Below are 15,336 nucleotides of genomic sequence, written 5' to 3' on the forward strand. Positions count from 1 at the left end.
GTGAACAGCCGTGGTGCAGGGGCTAAAGCAAGGAAATGGCCAGTTGGGATTACTCTACTCCGTATAGTATGTAATTGATAATGAATGCTTGCTGTAGAAGCTGCAAATGAAAAAGAAGGGAAGGTTTGATAACCCATATATATCTATAAGGGGTCCCGCTGTGTGATGCGCTATGGAATAACTTATAGTATACAAGTGAACTGTTTTGCTGCAAGACATATCTAATTGCCTGATCTGGGTGCTGCCACTTTTATGAGGGCCGCATGCGAGTGCTCAGTGAGTACTATGCACCCGATGGTGAGCTGGTCTGACAATAAGTCCTAAGCAAAAACGGCCCTGCTAACTTAAGTTATTATAATGAAAGTCTCATTGGTCAACTACGCTGTTATAACTAACCCGATTAACGCCTGAGCTCTTCATGTTTCAATTGAGCTTGGCGTAGTCCTATCATCATACATTGAGGATCTCCCGTTTCCCAATGCAATCAAAACCTGACCCTTATGGCTTATTGAGCATTGCAATCTTTGAGCTGATGGGCTAGAACAGCTGCCAGTTCACAAGCCATCTTACTGTGCCGAATACCACCGCACCTAGCGCAAGCCAGGAGATTGCACCCCGAGCATACAGAATCTTCACGACCATTCGAACTTCGGAAGCATCGTTGCGGTGAGGAAAAGGCTCATCCCTTGGTACCGGCTTGCCGAGAAATACGCACAGAGGCTCCCATCCATCTTTAGGTTCGAATTCAAAGACCTCCCGCCCGCGCTTAGCGGCCTCGGCGTGAACCCAAGCATTATGAGCATCATAATGCTTTACCGTCAAAAGCTCGTCCGCAGTTAGACTCAGTTTGCTCTGACAGAGCTCCATAATCTCGCGCCACATGGCAGCCACATTGCGGTCGGTCTTCCATAAGAAGCACAGAGCGTGGTACACCGGTGAGGCTCCGAAGGTAAGCAGCTGGATCGACTGCACCCACTGGCGGCCGCCACCAGGCCGCTTGTTCAGCACGATCTTAGCGTCCGGATACATGTCCATAAGATCATCCATGAACATGGACGCAGGGAAATCGGTGGTTCCTTGGAAACCATTAAACAATTTATAAAGTAGCTTGTGACGCCGTGTAGAGTCCTTCTCCCGGAGTGCAGCTAGGACGATGTCCCCGCGTTCGGCGTTCGGCGCAATGTGCGCGAAGTGCATGCAGGGAGTCAGACCGATGTGTTCCAGGGCGGCTTGCAGAGAGCTCGTTGCACAACGAGGGAGACCGGCACCAAGCACTTGTATAGAGGTTCGGTCCGTCTGGTCAACGACGAGATTATTTTCAAAGAAACGCATTATGTGTGAATGGTTTTGGGGAGACAAAACAAAGATAATTTTACTCCTGAGAGTGCACTTGCAGAAAGACTGAGGATGCGAAGTTATAATGACAAAGGGGAATCCCAGAGGTAACGCTTCTCTCTCCTTTTGCTGTCAGCGTCAGCACTAACTAAAATGGAACCCAAAAGCTGAGATTATCATTTTAGGCGGTAGCTATATATAGACCGTCTTTGGGCTGGTTAGCGCAGGATTTTGGATTATGACGCTTAAAAATTTGGAATTCCACTCAGCCTCCTATCAGTAAACATGGAGTTCATATATATTGCAACAGACGAGCCAAGCACTCCGAAGGTATCGAGTGGCCGTACTGCAGCCAGTTAAGGGTGGCCAGGGTTAATAATCTGTTATCTGCATGTGTTCAGGCAATAATCAGTGAGTGATTAGGGACTATGTAGAGGGCTCTGGGGCTGCTCTGTGAGTGATCAGGGCATGCACCTTCTCTCTCTGCTCATGATCTGGCTGGCTCAGTGAACGAAAAGTAGCGGCCTTTTGGACTGAGTCTGGAATGGAAAGTCGAACAGTTCCCGCAAAAATACTGTTCAACAGTATACTGATCACCATAGAAGCTAACTAATTGCTCATAAATAGAAAGATTCAGGACTAGTACTGGCAACATGATGACTCATTCTGATCCTGATGCTTACAACTCAGAATGGGCCCCCTCTTCCTCATCCGACACACAAGAAGGTAGCTCAATGCATACATGGAAACCAGTCTCCATGCCATGTCTAGTAGCCCTGCTTGCTTTCCTTACTAGAGTGAACAGCGGCTCGTCCTTATCCTGATTCGCACGGTGAATAGCTGGATTATAGCGGTTTATAATAGATAGATTGGCGTCTGGTTGACCCTCCAAGACATCTTGACAGCCTGGAACAACCCAGGATCACGTGCATGGGAGCCTAGAAGAAGAAGGTAATCAATAGTCTCATTCCTAATTACTATTTGCAGTAGATCCCGAACTTTATGCTAGTATTTTACAGGGTCTCTTTGGAGTAATGCATGTTCCGCTGCATAGTCACTACCCTCAACAAGGCGCAAAGGCCATGGGAAGTCTTCATCTTCATCAAGGAGAGTGTTAAGGGTGATCCCAAGACTAGCAGTGTTATAGCTGGTTATAAGCATGGCAGGATGATCTGACCCATGTGTCCCTCTATTTCTCAAAGCATAGTATGAAGCTATGTTGCTCCAGCCTAAATCTTCTAGACCTGCTAGGCGACATGTAAGTTCAAAGCGACCTTTATAGATATGTCTGATATCAGCCTCAAAATCAGGCTATATTAGAAGCACATAGTTATATTGCAACAGAGGGACGAGGGTATCTAGGGCAGCCAACTTTATTATAGACAGCATCGCAGCTATAGTATAGACACAGTCATCAGGTAACTCTGCAATTAGTACTAAAGGTAGGTTTATAAGCTAGTGTAGTTTGCCTGTAATAAAGTGGTTCTATTCCCAGGGCGATCACTAATTAACTCTCTGAGGCTCTGTAGTATTAGGAACCCAGATTTTCTTCCTTAACATTACTATCAGCAAATCTCCAGCAATAGTAAGGAGGTGATTCCTACATTAATGAGTTCGTGCTATTTCAAACATTCTGTTTTATGCATTATCTACAATCGTCCTCATGGCTGACAGATATTCCTATGTGCCATCTATTTTAATAAGATCCCAAGTGGTGCCATTCTTGAAGTGGATTACAGCAGTACTGGCTGGAGCAACATTTTAGCACCCTAAAACACTGTGAATGCAAGCAAATAAGCTTACCCATATACCATAGTGAGATCAATTCCAATACCTAGCATGTCATCTCTTAGCCTTGTCCGATACACTCAATAGCCAGAAAATACCAGGACCATTCCGTAGTTCCTTAGGTCTACACGTTGGGCAAACACTCAAGCCAGATGTTGTGGACAGACGAAGCGCCACAATCGCTGCTATCCATGGTAGTGATTGCCAGGGGGGCTGAGTGATGGCCATGATAATCAAAGCAAGATGGGAGTCTGGTTCATTTGTCAAGATGATAGATTGTTAGACGACCTGCAATACAGTTGGATCTGATGGGCAACTGTACAGGTGTCTTATCAACCCCACTCTTTCATCACACGGAAGGTCTATGCTCTTTGTAGGTCAGCTGACACATACGCCTTGCTCGTGATACAATACTGTATAAGTTACCACTTGATTACCACTTGCCTGAAAAGCAACCGGAAGACCTGAACTGGATATACCTCCCGCACCGAAAGTTCCGGCTGTACAAAAACAGCCAATCCCCCCGAGAGAACAGCCGCCCCCGCCGAGAAGACATCTTCGAGGGGACGTGGACCAATTTCCTTGGAGGCGACTGCCGCCGCGGTACGGGGGTGTATGAGGACTGAGATAACCCGGATGCCTTTTGATTCCGTGTGACTTGCAATGAATCCCTGGATAACCCTGGAAAACAAGCGGTTAAATTTACTAAATTCTGTTACATTAGCAGGGAATGTGAAGGGACACTTTCAGCACGATATGGCCAAACTTACCTTTCACTCGGTTCGAGATGATTCCGGCAAGCGCAAGGTACCAGGTGGACGTTCTGCAATTTGATATAGCCCTGTATGCCAATAGCAACGCAGTTTTTACAAAGCATATTCTGTGGAAATGAAATTGAATATTTAAGCCATTCCATGTTCATCCGTATAATGTGACATCTTTACCATTTGCATTAGATACACAGCGTGAGGCCGAAGCAAGCATGTCTCGCCAATCGAAGAGATGGGTACTAGCCCGCGGCCAATCTCAAACTCTGATAGCCTTCCAAAATGCCGGACTCTCATGACCTTGCACCACATTTGAGATCGGAATCAGATGGGCAGCCGAGTTGGTCCTATCCTCTTGAATTCGCCGGATATAGGATTGGGCAACCTTGAGCCACAGCGCCTTCTCCCGTCTACTCGCCCGCGAGCCTTGCCAAACCCACAGTCTGCTACCGGTGTCGCAGAGAAAAACGTCGTTTCCGTCCAAGTCGGAAGGGGATATCTGCTGACCATCCTTGATGAGATCAAATGAAAGCGACCCTGTGGCGTCACTGAGTCGGAATAGCTTGTGGGACTGGGACACGTCGATACCCCGATGCCCGCTTGTAGGGAAAGTGCCAGGCCGCGGTGCCTGGAAGGACGACTGCTGGATATCCTTGCCGCCAAGGAGGTCCACGATGATCTTGGACCGTGACTCCAGCTGGGAAAGAACCTCGACGTCGATATGTTTAGCAAGAGTCATATCGTTGACCACCTGCGCGGCTTTTGCCTTTTCCATCGGGCTACAGTTCTTGCCCTGCCAGACCCAGATTTTCTCACCCTGATCCAAGACAAAGACGTCATTGTCGTCGAGACTCTGCCAGGTCGGCTCCACCTCGTACACAATGACTGAATCAGCTCGCACAGCACCAGGGTGCTTGAAGATGCGCAGGAGCGTGACGTGCTTTTTCGATGACTTCTGCTCTGTCTCAACGTGAGTGAAGCCGGACCGCACGCCACCGGACAGAATGCTGAGCCGACGGAAGAGCGCCATGAACTCCGCTGACGGGTGGGCCTGGACTTCGCGATGCTGCGTTGCAGTACCGTGCAGGAACTCATCGAGCTCGACGGTCTTGTACGCGGCCGTGCCCGCCTCATCCTGGGTGGTCTTGCTTCCCAGCCAGAAGAAGATATCATGGCACAGCTTGTTCTCAACCTTGTAGGAGTGCAGAACAATATAGCTGTCGCCGTCGTAGAAGTCGCCTGTTCGTTCCTTGGGCCAGGTGACGACCTCGAAGTTTTCAATGCGCCAGATGAAGAGCCCGCATTCTTGTCCCACCTGCCCGTTGTTCCAGGCTGGCTCGGACGCGGCTGAGTTGTATTTGACGCGGTGGTCGATGTCCGAACCGATCAATTCTACATTGCTGTCTTTGATGTCGTACTCTTTGAGATGAACCAATCCTTCGTGAGGAGGCATTTTTGTTAATAGGGATGAAGTCGGAAGTTGAGCAGAGGAAAGGAAACAATGTGGATTGATGGTGGGGTCAATGCCTAGGGGATGAGTTGAGGCAGAGGAGGATCTACAGTGATAGTGGATCTCCTTTTATAAATAGTATCATGTTCCAACTTACTGTCCTTGGTAAGATCTCAACTTAATTATAAGTAAATCATACAATTTTATAAGTCCAGAAAGCATCCTGAATTATCCGCAGAGTACTCTATAGGAGTATGAGCACAAGTGTCAAAGTCAATCAACAAAAGTCCTAATAAGAGACTGCTGTTGCTATGTATGTGTCAGAGAAGAAATGAACGATTGACGCCGATTGACGCGTATTTATGTGACTATGCCCATCTTGCTATCAGTAGGGACAGTCATGATGCAGTACTTAAAATGTTAAAGGCGAAGAGCTTCTGCCAGTACTCAGTGTACATATTTAGAGCGTAGGGCAGCATTACCCCAGGTTAGTATATAAGTTGCGGATTGTCTGGCGAAACCTTCAACCCAAAACAGGCAAGGCACTATCTACCAGGTTTCGCACTGCAAACTTGGTGAGAGTGATGGCATCCAAAACAATTACAACACAAGAGAAAGAAAAAGAACACAGATGAAGTTGTGAGAAGCAAAAATGGACTATGTGGGAATCGAACCCACGACCTCCCGCATGCGAAGCGGGCGCACTACCACTGTGCTAACAGCCCAGTGATGATATCGCCACCAAAATTTTGCCTCTATAAAGAAAATCCAAACAAATGCCGAACTCTTTCCGATCATGCTCCAGGCTATTGCTGTTATTTGGCGGATTCACATATGATATGGAGACATAATCCAAAGGTTTCATTCAATGCGGATAGATTGAATTACTGACGATTATGGATCATAATTTTCCTCTAATCTGCGCCAAAAGGAAGCGATTTAACGATGAATATCGCAACTATATTGCATGAATCAAAATACTCAATTTACACCTATGAAAACATCCGACATGAATAACCTCGGAATCGAGGGGATAAAGCTAATGCAACAACATGGGGCAAGAGGTGAAAGGAAATATAGGCACACAGAGGAAAATGAGCAAGCCAGAACAACGAAGCACCGTTCTTTTATTGTGAATACATCAACTAATGAGCAGCGAGCATCTTCTTGATCTCAGCAATAGCCCGAGCGGGGTTCAGGCCCTTGGGGCAAGTCCGCGAGCAGTTGAGGATAGTGTGGCAACGGTAGACGCTCATGCTGTTGTCGAGAGCGTGCTTGCGCTCGGCGGTCTTCTCATCACGAGAATCGGCCAGCCAACGGTAAGACTGGAGCAGGATGGCGGGACCCAGGTACTCCTCGCTGTTCCACCAGTACGAAGGGCAAGAGGTCGAGCAGCAGGCGCACAGAATGCATTCGTAAAGACCGTCGAGCTTCTTGCGATCCTCGGGGCTTTGGCGGTGCTCGAGACCCTATTTTTGAATTAGCTGGGCTACGTGGTCACAATTAACTGAGAATTACTCACATCCTCGGTCTTGGTGTCACGCTGCAGGTAAGGCTTGATGGACTTGTATTGCTTGTAGAAGTAGGTCAGATCGGGGACCAAGTCCTTGACGACGTAGGTGTGAGGCAACGGGTAGACACGCGACTCCTGCTTGGTGTCGGTGGGAATGCGGCCTAACGGCATGTTAGCAACCATGCTCAATGTCCTTAATCCATTCCAGATGGGCCGAACATACACAAGCAAGCCAGAGTGTTGATACCGTCGATGTTCATGGCGCAGCTACCGCAGATGCCCTCTCTGCAACTTCTCCGGAAGGTCAAGGTGGGGTCGATCTCGTTCTTGATTCTGATGAGCGCATCTAGCATCATGGGACCGGTCTTGTTCAGATCTAGGCTGTAAGTCTGCATCTTGGGCTTCTCGGTGGGCTGGTCAGGATTCCAGCGGTAGACGTGGAACTTCTTGATTCTCGGAGACTGGGACGGGTTGGGATCTTGAACGTCGGAAGTCCTGGTCTCGGGGGTAACCTTGGCCTCGGCATTGCCAGAGCGGCCGACTCCAGTAGCGGGATCAACAGTGGCATACGAGCGAGCAAAGATGGCAGGACGGAACAGAGGCCTTGTAGATGCGACGAGGCGCGAGGTCGAACGAAGAGCAGCCATGGTGGGCGGACGAGAGGAAGATTGTTTCAATCACTCGAGGCGCTGAAGTCAAGGGTGGACGAGCCGAAAGGGGTCGATCGAGCAGTGCTAAGTGGCAGAGAGGCAGAGAGGAGATGTAGAGGTGGTCAGATATAGCAGCAGCCTGCCCGCGGCGACGACGAGATCAGGTTCAAGGAGTCCGGAAGACAGTTCAGACGCCGCTGGAGATGTTTTGTCGATTCTGGGAGCTAAGGTAACCTCGGGTCTGGCGGTCGGCAATTTGCTGACTCAGCGATTACGGGCCAATCACACATTCGCTAATTGCAAGCGTCGGGGATACACGGCGAACTCGCTGCTATGCAAGAAATATAATTCCCTGCAGGCACTCCGTCGTTCTTTCGGTAGTTGTTCTGCTTCAATGGAGAGGAAAATCTCCTCCTATTGTCTACGATATACAGCCATCTGATTCATGAAGTCGATAGACATGATTGAGTGCTAGCCCAGGCCCAAGGAGGAACGGAACTGCCGTCCCGACGGCCGAACGTCATATGAAGGAGCCTGAGGCAGCAAGGCACAAATACTATTCCTCTTTGGTTCATTCATCCATCCAAAGATCAGCAATCGCTTTGCCAATCACATCTGCTTCAGTCTGCTCTCGAACCACCGATCTGATATGACAGCTGTCTGGAGATCTGTTTCAGTAATCAAACTGCTGCCATGGCACCGACCGACCGGGACCGAGTGTAGATCGCTTCGAATCAGACATCCTATTCAGCTTGACAGAATAAGATTGACATGATCCTGACCATGAACTGATGTGCGCATATATTCGCATCGCGAATTGAAATCAGAGCAAATATGTTGAAGGCCAAGATTCATGCTCATCTGCTGCCTTTTTCATCATCGTCCGGACTGATCATCTGCTTTTTATCTGCCTCCTACCGGGCTCGCAGCTGTTCCAATGGTCAATTGCCGATCTTTCTCATATTTTGCTGCAACAAGACATTGAGACAATTGGTTATAAGCCACCACTGACAGTTTAATCTGATTGAGCCCTTTGGTAAAAGCGCTCTTTGCAAGTGTTCTTCATCTCCAATCGGGAAGTGTCATGGAGACAAGTCGGGCATGTTCCAAACCTCCCACATAATCACCATGGACAAGAAGATTCATCACTTCAGGGCTATCTGCCGACAAGGGCTTTGCGTTTTTACAATGGCGCTTACCTTTATAGAAGCGGACCTCGAGGTCCTCCCAGTATACCCGTGGCCATTGAGCTTTCGAGGTCGCGGCAATACCTCGGGTTTTAGTAAGGCAACACCATGAGGGGCGGCTTCCAGACACCGGATCTTATTATCAGATGGACCAGACAGACTTCTTCGTCACTTCGAAAGAGGTTGCGGTGAAGGATGCAACCATGTGGGATACGGAAATTGTCCTTCTATACTATAGTGTCTTCAAGTAGAGTACCAACGCCTTAGGTCATACGATATATTTCTCTTGACCTTCCAAGTCCCGGTCGATTAAAGCAGTAATATAAGACGGGGGCCTGACATATCGCCAAGACGACGGCTATTCTACAAGCATATCCAGCCTGTTGTCGACGAGGAATTAGGGAAAGGGAGTCTAGGCGGTAATTACTACCTTCTTGGTACTCCGTATAGCAAATTAATAAGCTTCCAAACTGACCATATGCCAAGCAGGCGCTAGAGCCTGACAGCCTTCGGGCAATTTCCTACAATTAAGACAACTGCTTACTGCTCTGTGGGTATTATTTGCGCAGAGTAGACCACGTTAAAGGCAAGGCTAAGCTCGGTACTTCTGATGCTGCCCTATGTGGATCCGCAGTATGGGGAATGGAGTCACTTTCTATGATGCAAGAGTGATCTCTTATTCCCTAGGAGGTTATCTCGACGTAATGAAGTCCAGGAGTATCCCCTGACAAAGACACTAGTCATGATAATGGATACTGACCATGTGGTTGAAGAATCACTCGATGATCCACTGTGGATCGTGTCTCTCACCTCTGATTTCTACATTGACCACACCACAAGGAGACTTGACTCTTGAGAACCTTGGTCCATGTCAGTCAAAAGATTCAAGTGAAAAAGCCGCACTGCTAGAGGTTCGTATTCGGATATATGCAACATCTTGAGTCTCGAGTCTTCAGTCTGTGGATACATCGACTCGCACCCGCCAAGACGGAGAATTTCTCAAGAAGCGCAACACATCCGGCTGCCAAGATGTTAGCAAGTTCCCCAGTGGCCCAGTGCAAAGAGTTTAAGATATTACTATGTCCTAAGTAGCACTATGAAACACTTTAAACTAGACTCGTCCCCCTTTGCCCCTCATTGGTGAACCATCCACTATCCACTATGTGCCAGTCAACGGCGGACAAGCAGTTATTACCGACGTACTCAAGAAGGAATTCTGGCCGACGTTTGAATCTTCATACATTGACCTCTCCGTACTCAAAGATATTATTATTATTGTGGATTAGACGTTCTTAGCGCCAGTAAACTGGGAACTGGTGTTTTACTGGTGGGTTTTTAGGGCTGGCTTAGGCTGGCTTAGTCTGGTAACATTTCATCTAACAGGTCTCTTTTTGGGCATGGCGCTGCATTACTGACTCGCATAGATGAACTGGATCTGATAATAGGGGTTTGCAACTTTGAATGTCTCCATCTGGACCATGTCCGGATCCCGAAATGAAGTGTATATATATAAGGCTTCCTCCGTGAAGAACGCTTGCTTGAACCAACTCATTCATTCATTCTTTACTTTTCACTTCATTCATTCATTCTTTCTCTTGTCACTCTTTCTCTCACCATGAGATATACCTCTCTCTTCGCCGCCGTCACGGCTGCGCTGGCCAGCACCGCCGCGGCCGTTGGCGTCTCCGGAGCCGCCGAGGGCTTCGCAAAGGGCGTGACAGGAGGTGGAAGCGCCTCCCCTGTCTACCCCAAAACAACCGCTGAGCTGGTCTCATACCTCGGTGACAGCCAGCCCCGCGTTATCGTCCTCACCAAGACGTACCTTCCCCCATTACCCTCAAGGATGAAGACGAACGCGAACACTAACATGTGGCCACAGCTTCGACTTCCGTGGAACTGAAGGAACCACGACCGCGACGGGCTGCGCCCCCTGGGGCACCAGCTCCAAGTGCCAGCTGGCCATCAACCAGAACTCGTGGTGCGACAACTACGAGCCCAACGCCCCCAAGGCCAGCGTCAGCTATGACAACGCCGGCGTGCTCGGCATCACCGTCAACTCGAACAAATCCCTGATCGGCCAGGGCAGCGCCGGCGTCATCAAGGGTAAGGGACTGCGTATCGTCAGCGGCGTAAAGAACATCATCATCCAGAACGTCGCCATCACCGACATCAACCCCAAGTACGTCTGGGGTGGAGACGCCATCACCATCAACAATGCTGACCTCGTCTGGATCGACCACGTCACGGTGAGTCTCTCGAACGTGCTCACATGAGACGAATGCTGATATTGATGATGATAGACTGCCCGCATCGGTCGCCAGCACATCGTCCTCGGCACCCAGGCCGACAACCGCATCACCATCTCCAACTCCTACATCGACGGTGTCTCGGACTACTCGGCCACCTGCAACGGCTACCACTACTGGGGCATCTACCTCGATGGCTCCAGCGACATGGTCACCATGAAGGGCAACTACATCTACCACACCAGTGGCCGTTCCCCCAAGGTCCAGGGCAACACTCTGCTGCACGCGGTACGTTTCCCTTTCCTCATCCCTCAACACCGCAACTAATGAGACAGGTCAACAACTACTGGTACGACAACGCTGGCCACGCGTTCGAGATCGGCTCCGGTGCCTACGTCGTCGCCGAAGGAAACGTCTTCCAGAACGTCGCGGTCGTCGCCGAGTCCCCCATCTCCGGCAAGCTCTTCACCTCCCCCGACGCCTCCACCAACAAGGTCTGCTCTTCCTACCTGGGCCATACTTGCCAGGTCAACGGCTTCGGAAGCTCCGGCACCTTCAATCAGGCCGATACGGACTTCCTCTCGAATTTCAAGGGCAAGAACATTGCCTCCGCTGCCGCCTACACCACCGTTGTCTCCAGCGTCAACGCCAACGCCGGCCAGGGTAAGCTGTAAGCGGTTTGCACATTCTTCGTTGAATCGTACAACACATAGTGAGCGGGAGAGAGGAGGCAGAAGGGAGAGCTATCTGGTAACTCCATTTAATTTTCTTGTACCTAAGTATATGTCAGGCAATCACTGGTGATTCGCCGCAGCCCTAAAGCTAATTCAGTGTTCTGGAGTCCCAAACAAAACAAGCATGACAGCAGCATAGGAAGAGTAGTAACTATGACCTTGATTAAGAGCAGTGACGCCAGGTCTAGCCACTGTAGTCATATTGGGGAACAATTGCTATAGGTCATAGAAGCAATGGTTAATCCGTTCATCAGGAACTGGTCGTACATGAAAAGAACGTCTGCCGCCGCGTTGTATAGTCTGACTGAGAAGGAGGCAGATAGATTCATAAGCACCGCAGAGCTTCACGACGCAGATTGTGCGGTTTGGTCTTGCGGAACCCGGACAGCTTTGAATGGTTGCGGATCCGGAAACCAGTGCTTGGGTATATTTGGGCCCCTGCCCTCAAACTTAGCCTGTATGATGCACCGGGTGATATAGGCCGGGTCTTTGCACACAGTGGCGAAGTTTTCACAGGTAACATGGTAGTCGTAGTCGACAGGAGCAGCAACGATAAAGAGAGCTTCGTATGTAGTATCCCCTGAATGATTTAGAATGTCATCTCTGATGGTTTCATCGATGGCTTTGTCTGGGGAGCGACTTTGCGGATGCTCATTTTGTGTTGTCCTGGGCAGGATGATGAATTGATGAGGCACGAAGATGTGACATCGACTCTCATCATAAGGAAACAACACTGGAGTAGCAACTGTTGAATAATCTTCGTCATTGCTGAATAATCGGTCTTAAGCTTCTATGGTTCTCCTTATGTTGTAGCCTACGCCAATACTAGCAGAAGCAAGATGCCATCAATGATATCCCGGGGCGTACAGTTGGCATCGCCAGACAAGAGCATCGAACAGTTTGGGACCCCGGCCCACGAAGAACTTCCTGGAGGCGGCCGCGCCGCCACTGCAGATCCATCCATGCAGCTGGTCTAGCACCCAAGAAGTCTGACGATCACTCGGTCCGGTACAGCGTGCAGTCTGATAGAGGTTGAGATGCCAGTCGATTATGACAGCTGTTCCATTTTGATGGAGGTGATGTTCGTTGGATGGTACAACACAAAGTGAGAGGGAAGGCCGAGGAGTCAGCAGAGAGAGCTAATTGGGTAAATACCTTTTAAGTTTTATACCTAACTACCTATCAGGCAATCACTCGTGATTTGCCATAGAGATAAAGCTAATTCCGAAGTCCCAAACAAACAAGAGTGACAGTAGCATAGGAAGAGTAGTAAGGCAGAAGCCTTAAACGATGATAATGGATAAATATACAAGCATGATTCATGACAAGAACTCAATTGACAATGATCAAGCCAGGTCCAGCCACTGTCGCCCGAGCCACGTCGTTTGCATTGCGGAACGGACCACTGCTGTTGGTTACAGCAGCAATGGTCAGTCCGTTCATCAGGAACTGGTCGTACGGGAAAAGGACCTCTGCGACAACCGTCCGATTTTCGGTGGAGATGATGTTCATTGATTCCACTATCGGTACATTTTGTTGATTGATATAGGTCATCCACAAGCGCTGGGCCATGCGCCTGGCAGGCCTGAAGGCGACTTGGATGATCTGCGTCCGGTTTTCAGGTGGTGTCAGGATGGCCAAGGGATGGAACTTTTGCAGTGGAATCTCATGGATATTCGGGCAGCTACCCGGGACGACAAAAGCATTGAGTATGGCGGAGAAAGCGAAGTTGAGATCACTGGTGGTGAGGAAGGGAAGCTCGCTGGGAATCTTGTCCTGCAGTATGCGGAACCAGCCCTCTTGTTCGCCTTCGTTGCCAATCACCGACGAGATGATTCGGGTAAAGTTGAAGTCACCCCCGACGGCAAATCGCTCCACCACGTCTTGCAGAGTTCCAAGGACAAGGTCGGTGAAGTTGGCGGCCAGGACGATCGCAGAGTTAAAGTCGGAGACAGGGAAGTGATACCTGCAAGGAAGGATGGGCGAAACATTGAAGTGTTGAAGGGCGGTATTGGCACTCAATTCATGCAACTCTTCTTGCTAAAGTCAATTGTTAGTCAAGCGCGGATCGAGGTGTCTACGGAGCAGGCTTACCGCAAGAATTGCAGTGAGACTTCGGATGACCATATCCCGGTCTTCTTCATCTTCTTCGCCCTCGTCATCGGGGATCTCATAGCCCGTCACATTGTTGGTGACATTGTGAAGAAGGCTGTTGAAGAATGCCACCTCGAAGTTCTCGTTGAAAGCGATCCATTGTAAGTTGACAATACCCTGCCGGCTGATGTTATTGGGAGGAGGCGTGTTTGGCAGCGTTCCGTGTGCTCTCAGCTCGATTTCTCGAAGCTGACCAGGAGAAGGAAAGGGCAGGTTATCGGGCAGCGAAGATTCATTGTGTCCTGGCCGGTGTGGAGCAGCGAGAGTGGGATCCGCTATGAAGAGGAGAAAAACAATAAGGAGGAACTGCATGATGACGATGGTGATGATGCAACTCAGAAGGGTCGACAATAAGTGAATATGAGACTGAAAGGCGTAATGAGTGGAATGGATATAAGAGATGGAGTGTAAGCTGGGAGACGATGCAGAAGATGAAGAATTTCGAAGATTTGCAAAGGGAAATCGCCTCCATATAAACAAAAAGGAGTAGCCAGGTGTATCGAGCGTAGATGTTCCTTCCTGGAAATAGATTTCTGCCATAGATAGGAACGACAGCCCCAGCTGCCATTACACTTCCTGCATCATACATGCGACAGCTTTAGATGGAAACTACGATTGCGGAAGTGCTGCGTCCTTGCTCAGCCCATTCTGTGTACTCGAGTATAGCACAAATACCTTATTCTCTAGCCGAATGCGCAAATTGTTCAACCAGATGCCTCCCCCGATATAACTCAGCATCGTTCCAACGACCAACACTGCCCTCCGTGTACCTGACCTGTTCGAATCCTAATATATGTTCAGCCTCAAGCCAAAGCGCACTGTTCATGGGTCATCCGAGTCAACTTCTTTGGCTCATGGCATCACTCTGTTGTCATTTTCCTTCTTCAGATTTCTCTGGAACGGTATCTATTCTTAGCCAGCCGAAGGAGTATAAACCTCTCTCCTGTGTTCTTCTTCCTTTCTCTCTCTTCCATCCCTCGTCCTTCCTCCAAGAACGCTCTGCCGGACAGCAAATTCTTCATCTCAAGCTCCAACAACTTCTTTATCTTCACTCGATCATGGCCAAGGAAAGCTTCAACCCTCTCAAGCACTACCTCAAGCTCGTCAACGAGCTACGCAAACCAAAGCCAGCAAATGACTCTAAAGAGTCCTCGCTCAAGGACCGAGTCAGTTCTTTCAAATTGAAAGTAACAGCCTCAAAGGCGGACGAGCACTCCGACTATGGCTTGAAACGGGTGCCAACTCCCTACCCGCTCTTGACGCGCAACTGAGAAGCTTGCCTTCTCACTTCTGTCTCTTCCGTCGCCTTGCTCTTGTTCTGCTCTGTTTATCCACTTGCTCGATACCCGCAGCTTTGAGCTGCCCTTGCTATTATTTTTACGCAATGTTTGTGTCATTGTGAATGAATATAATGCATAATGCTTGTGCTTATGGTCATGTGTTTCGACCTTCTGTATACTACGCTGGGTCAGTCAAACAACCACAGTCAGTCAATCAATCAATCAATCGGTT

The 15,336-nt window shown here is 49.1% G+C and overlaps 6 protein-coding genes and 1 non-coding gene across 7 annotated transcripts; 2 read left to right on the plus strand and 5 right to left on the minus strand.

The window, feature by feature from the left end:
* Positions 1-537: 537 nt before the first annotated feature.
* Positions 538-1,332, minus strand: Asppvi_004848 (sulfotransferase family protein; the record flags this gene model as incomplete). Its single annotated transcript, XM_043300789.1, has 1 exon — positions 538-1,332. The coding sequence occupies one exon, from the start codon at positions 1,330-1,332 to the stop codon at positions 538-540; it is 795 nt and encodes a 264-aa protein (XP_043156724.1).
* Positions 1,333-4,149: 2,817 nt separating this feature from the next.
* Positions 4,150-5,343, minus strand: Asppvi_004849 (gelsolin family protein; the record flags this gene model as incomplete). Its single annotated transcript, XM_043300790.1, has 1 exon — positions 4,150-5,343. The coding sequence occupies one exon, from the start codon at positions 5,341-5,343 to the stop codon at positions 4,150-4,152; it is 1,194 nt and encodes a 397-aa protein (XP_043156725.1).
* A 650-nt stretch (positions 5,344-5,993) lies between these two features.
* Positions 5,994-6,065, minus strand: Asppvi_004850. The gene has a single exon. It is a non-coding gene; the product is annotated as a tRNA-Ala (tRNA).
* Positions 6,066-6,485: 420 nt separating this feature from the next.
* On the minus strand, positions 6,486-7,500 carry sdh2 (succinate dehydrogenase iron-sulfur protein subunit SDH2; the record flags this gene model as incomplete). Its single annotated transcript, XM_043300791.1, has 3 exons — positions 6,486-6,809; positions 6,863-7,014; positions 7,077-7,500. 3 exons carry the CDS (start codon positions 7,498-7,500, stop codon positions 6,486-6,488), a joined length of 900 nt encoding a protein of 299 aa, XP_043156726.1.
* Positions 7,501-10,305: 2,805 nt separating this feature from the next.
* On the plus strand, positions 10,306-11,610 carry Asppvi_004852 (polysaccharide lyase family 1 protein; the record flags this gene model as incomplete). The annotated part of the gene is made up of 4 exons (XM_043300792.1): positions 10,306-10,508; positions 10,570-10,936; positions 10,991-11,224; positions 11,272-11,610. 4 exons carry the CDS (start codon positions 10,306-10,308, stop codon positions 11,608-11,610), a joined length of 1,143 nt encoding a protein of 380 aa, XP_043156727.1.
* Positions 11,611-13,002: 1,392 nt separating this feature from the next.
* Positions 13,003-14,136, minus strand: Asppvi_004853 (putative sexual development protein (LsdA); the record flags this gene model as incomplete). The annotated part of the gene is made up of 2 exons (XM_043300793.1): positions 13,003-13,710; positions 13,765-14,136. 2 exons carry the CDS (start codon positions 14,134-14,136, stop codon positions 13,003-13,005), a joined length of 1,080 nt encoding a protein of 359 aa, XP_043156728.1.
* A 746-nt stretch (positions 14,137-14,882) lies between these two features.
* Asppvi_004854 (uncharacterized protein) lies at positions 14,883-15,095 on the plus strand (the record flags this gene model as incomplete). The annotated part of the gene is made up of 1 exon (XM_043300794.1): positions 14,883-15,095. The coding sequence occupies one exon, from the start codon at positions 14,883-14,885 to the stop codon at positions 15,093-15,095; it is 213 nt and encodes a 70-aa protein (XP_043156729.1).
* Between the last annotated feature and the right edge of the window lie 241 nt (positions 15,096-15,336).

The sequence above is a fragment of the Aspergillus pseudoviridinutans genome (assembly GCF_018340605.1).
Source record: "Aspergillus pseudoviridinutans IFM 55266 DNA, scaffold_3, whole genome shotgun sequence".
Taxonomy (NCBI): Eukaryota; Fungi; Ascomycota; class Eurotiomycetes; order Eurotiales; family Aspergillaceae; genus Aspergillus; species Aspergillus pseudoviridinutans.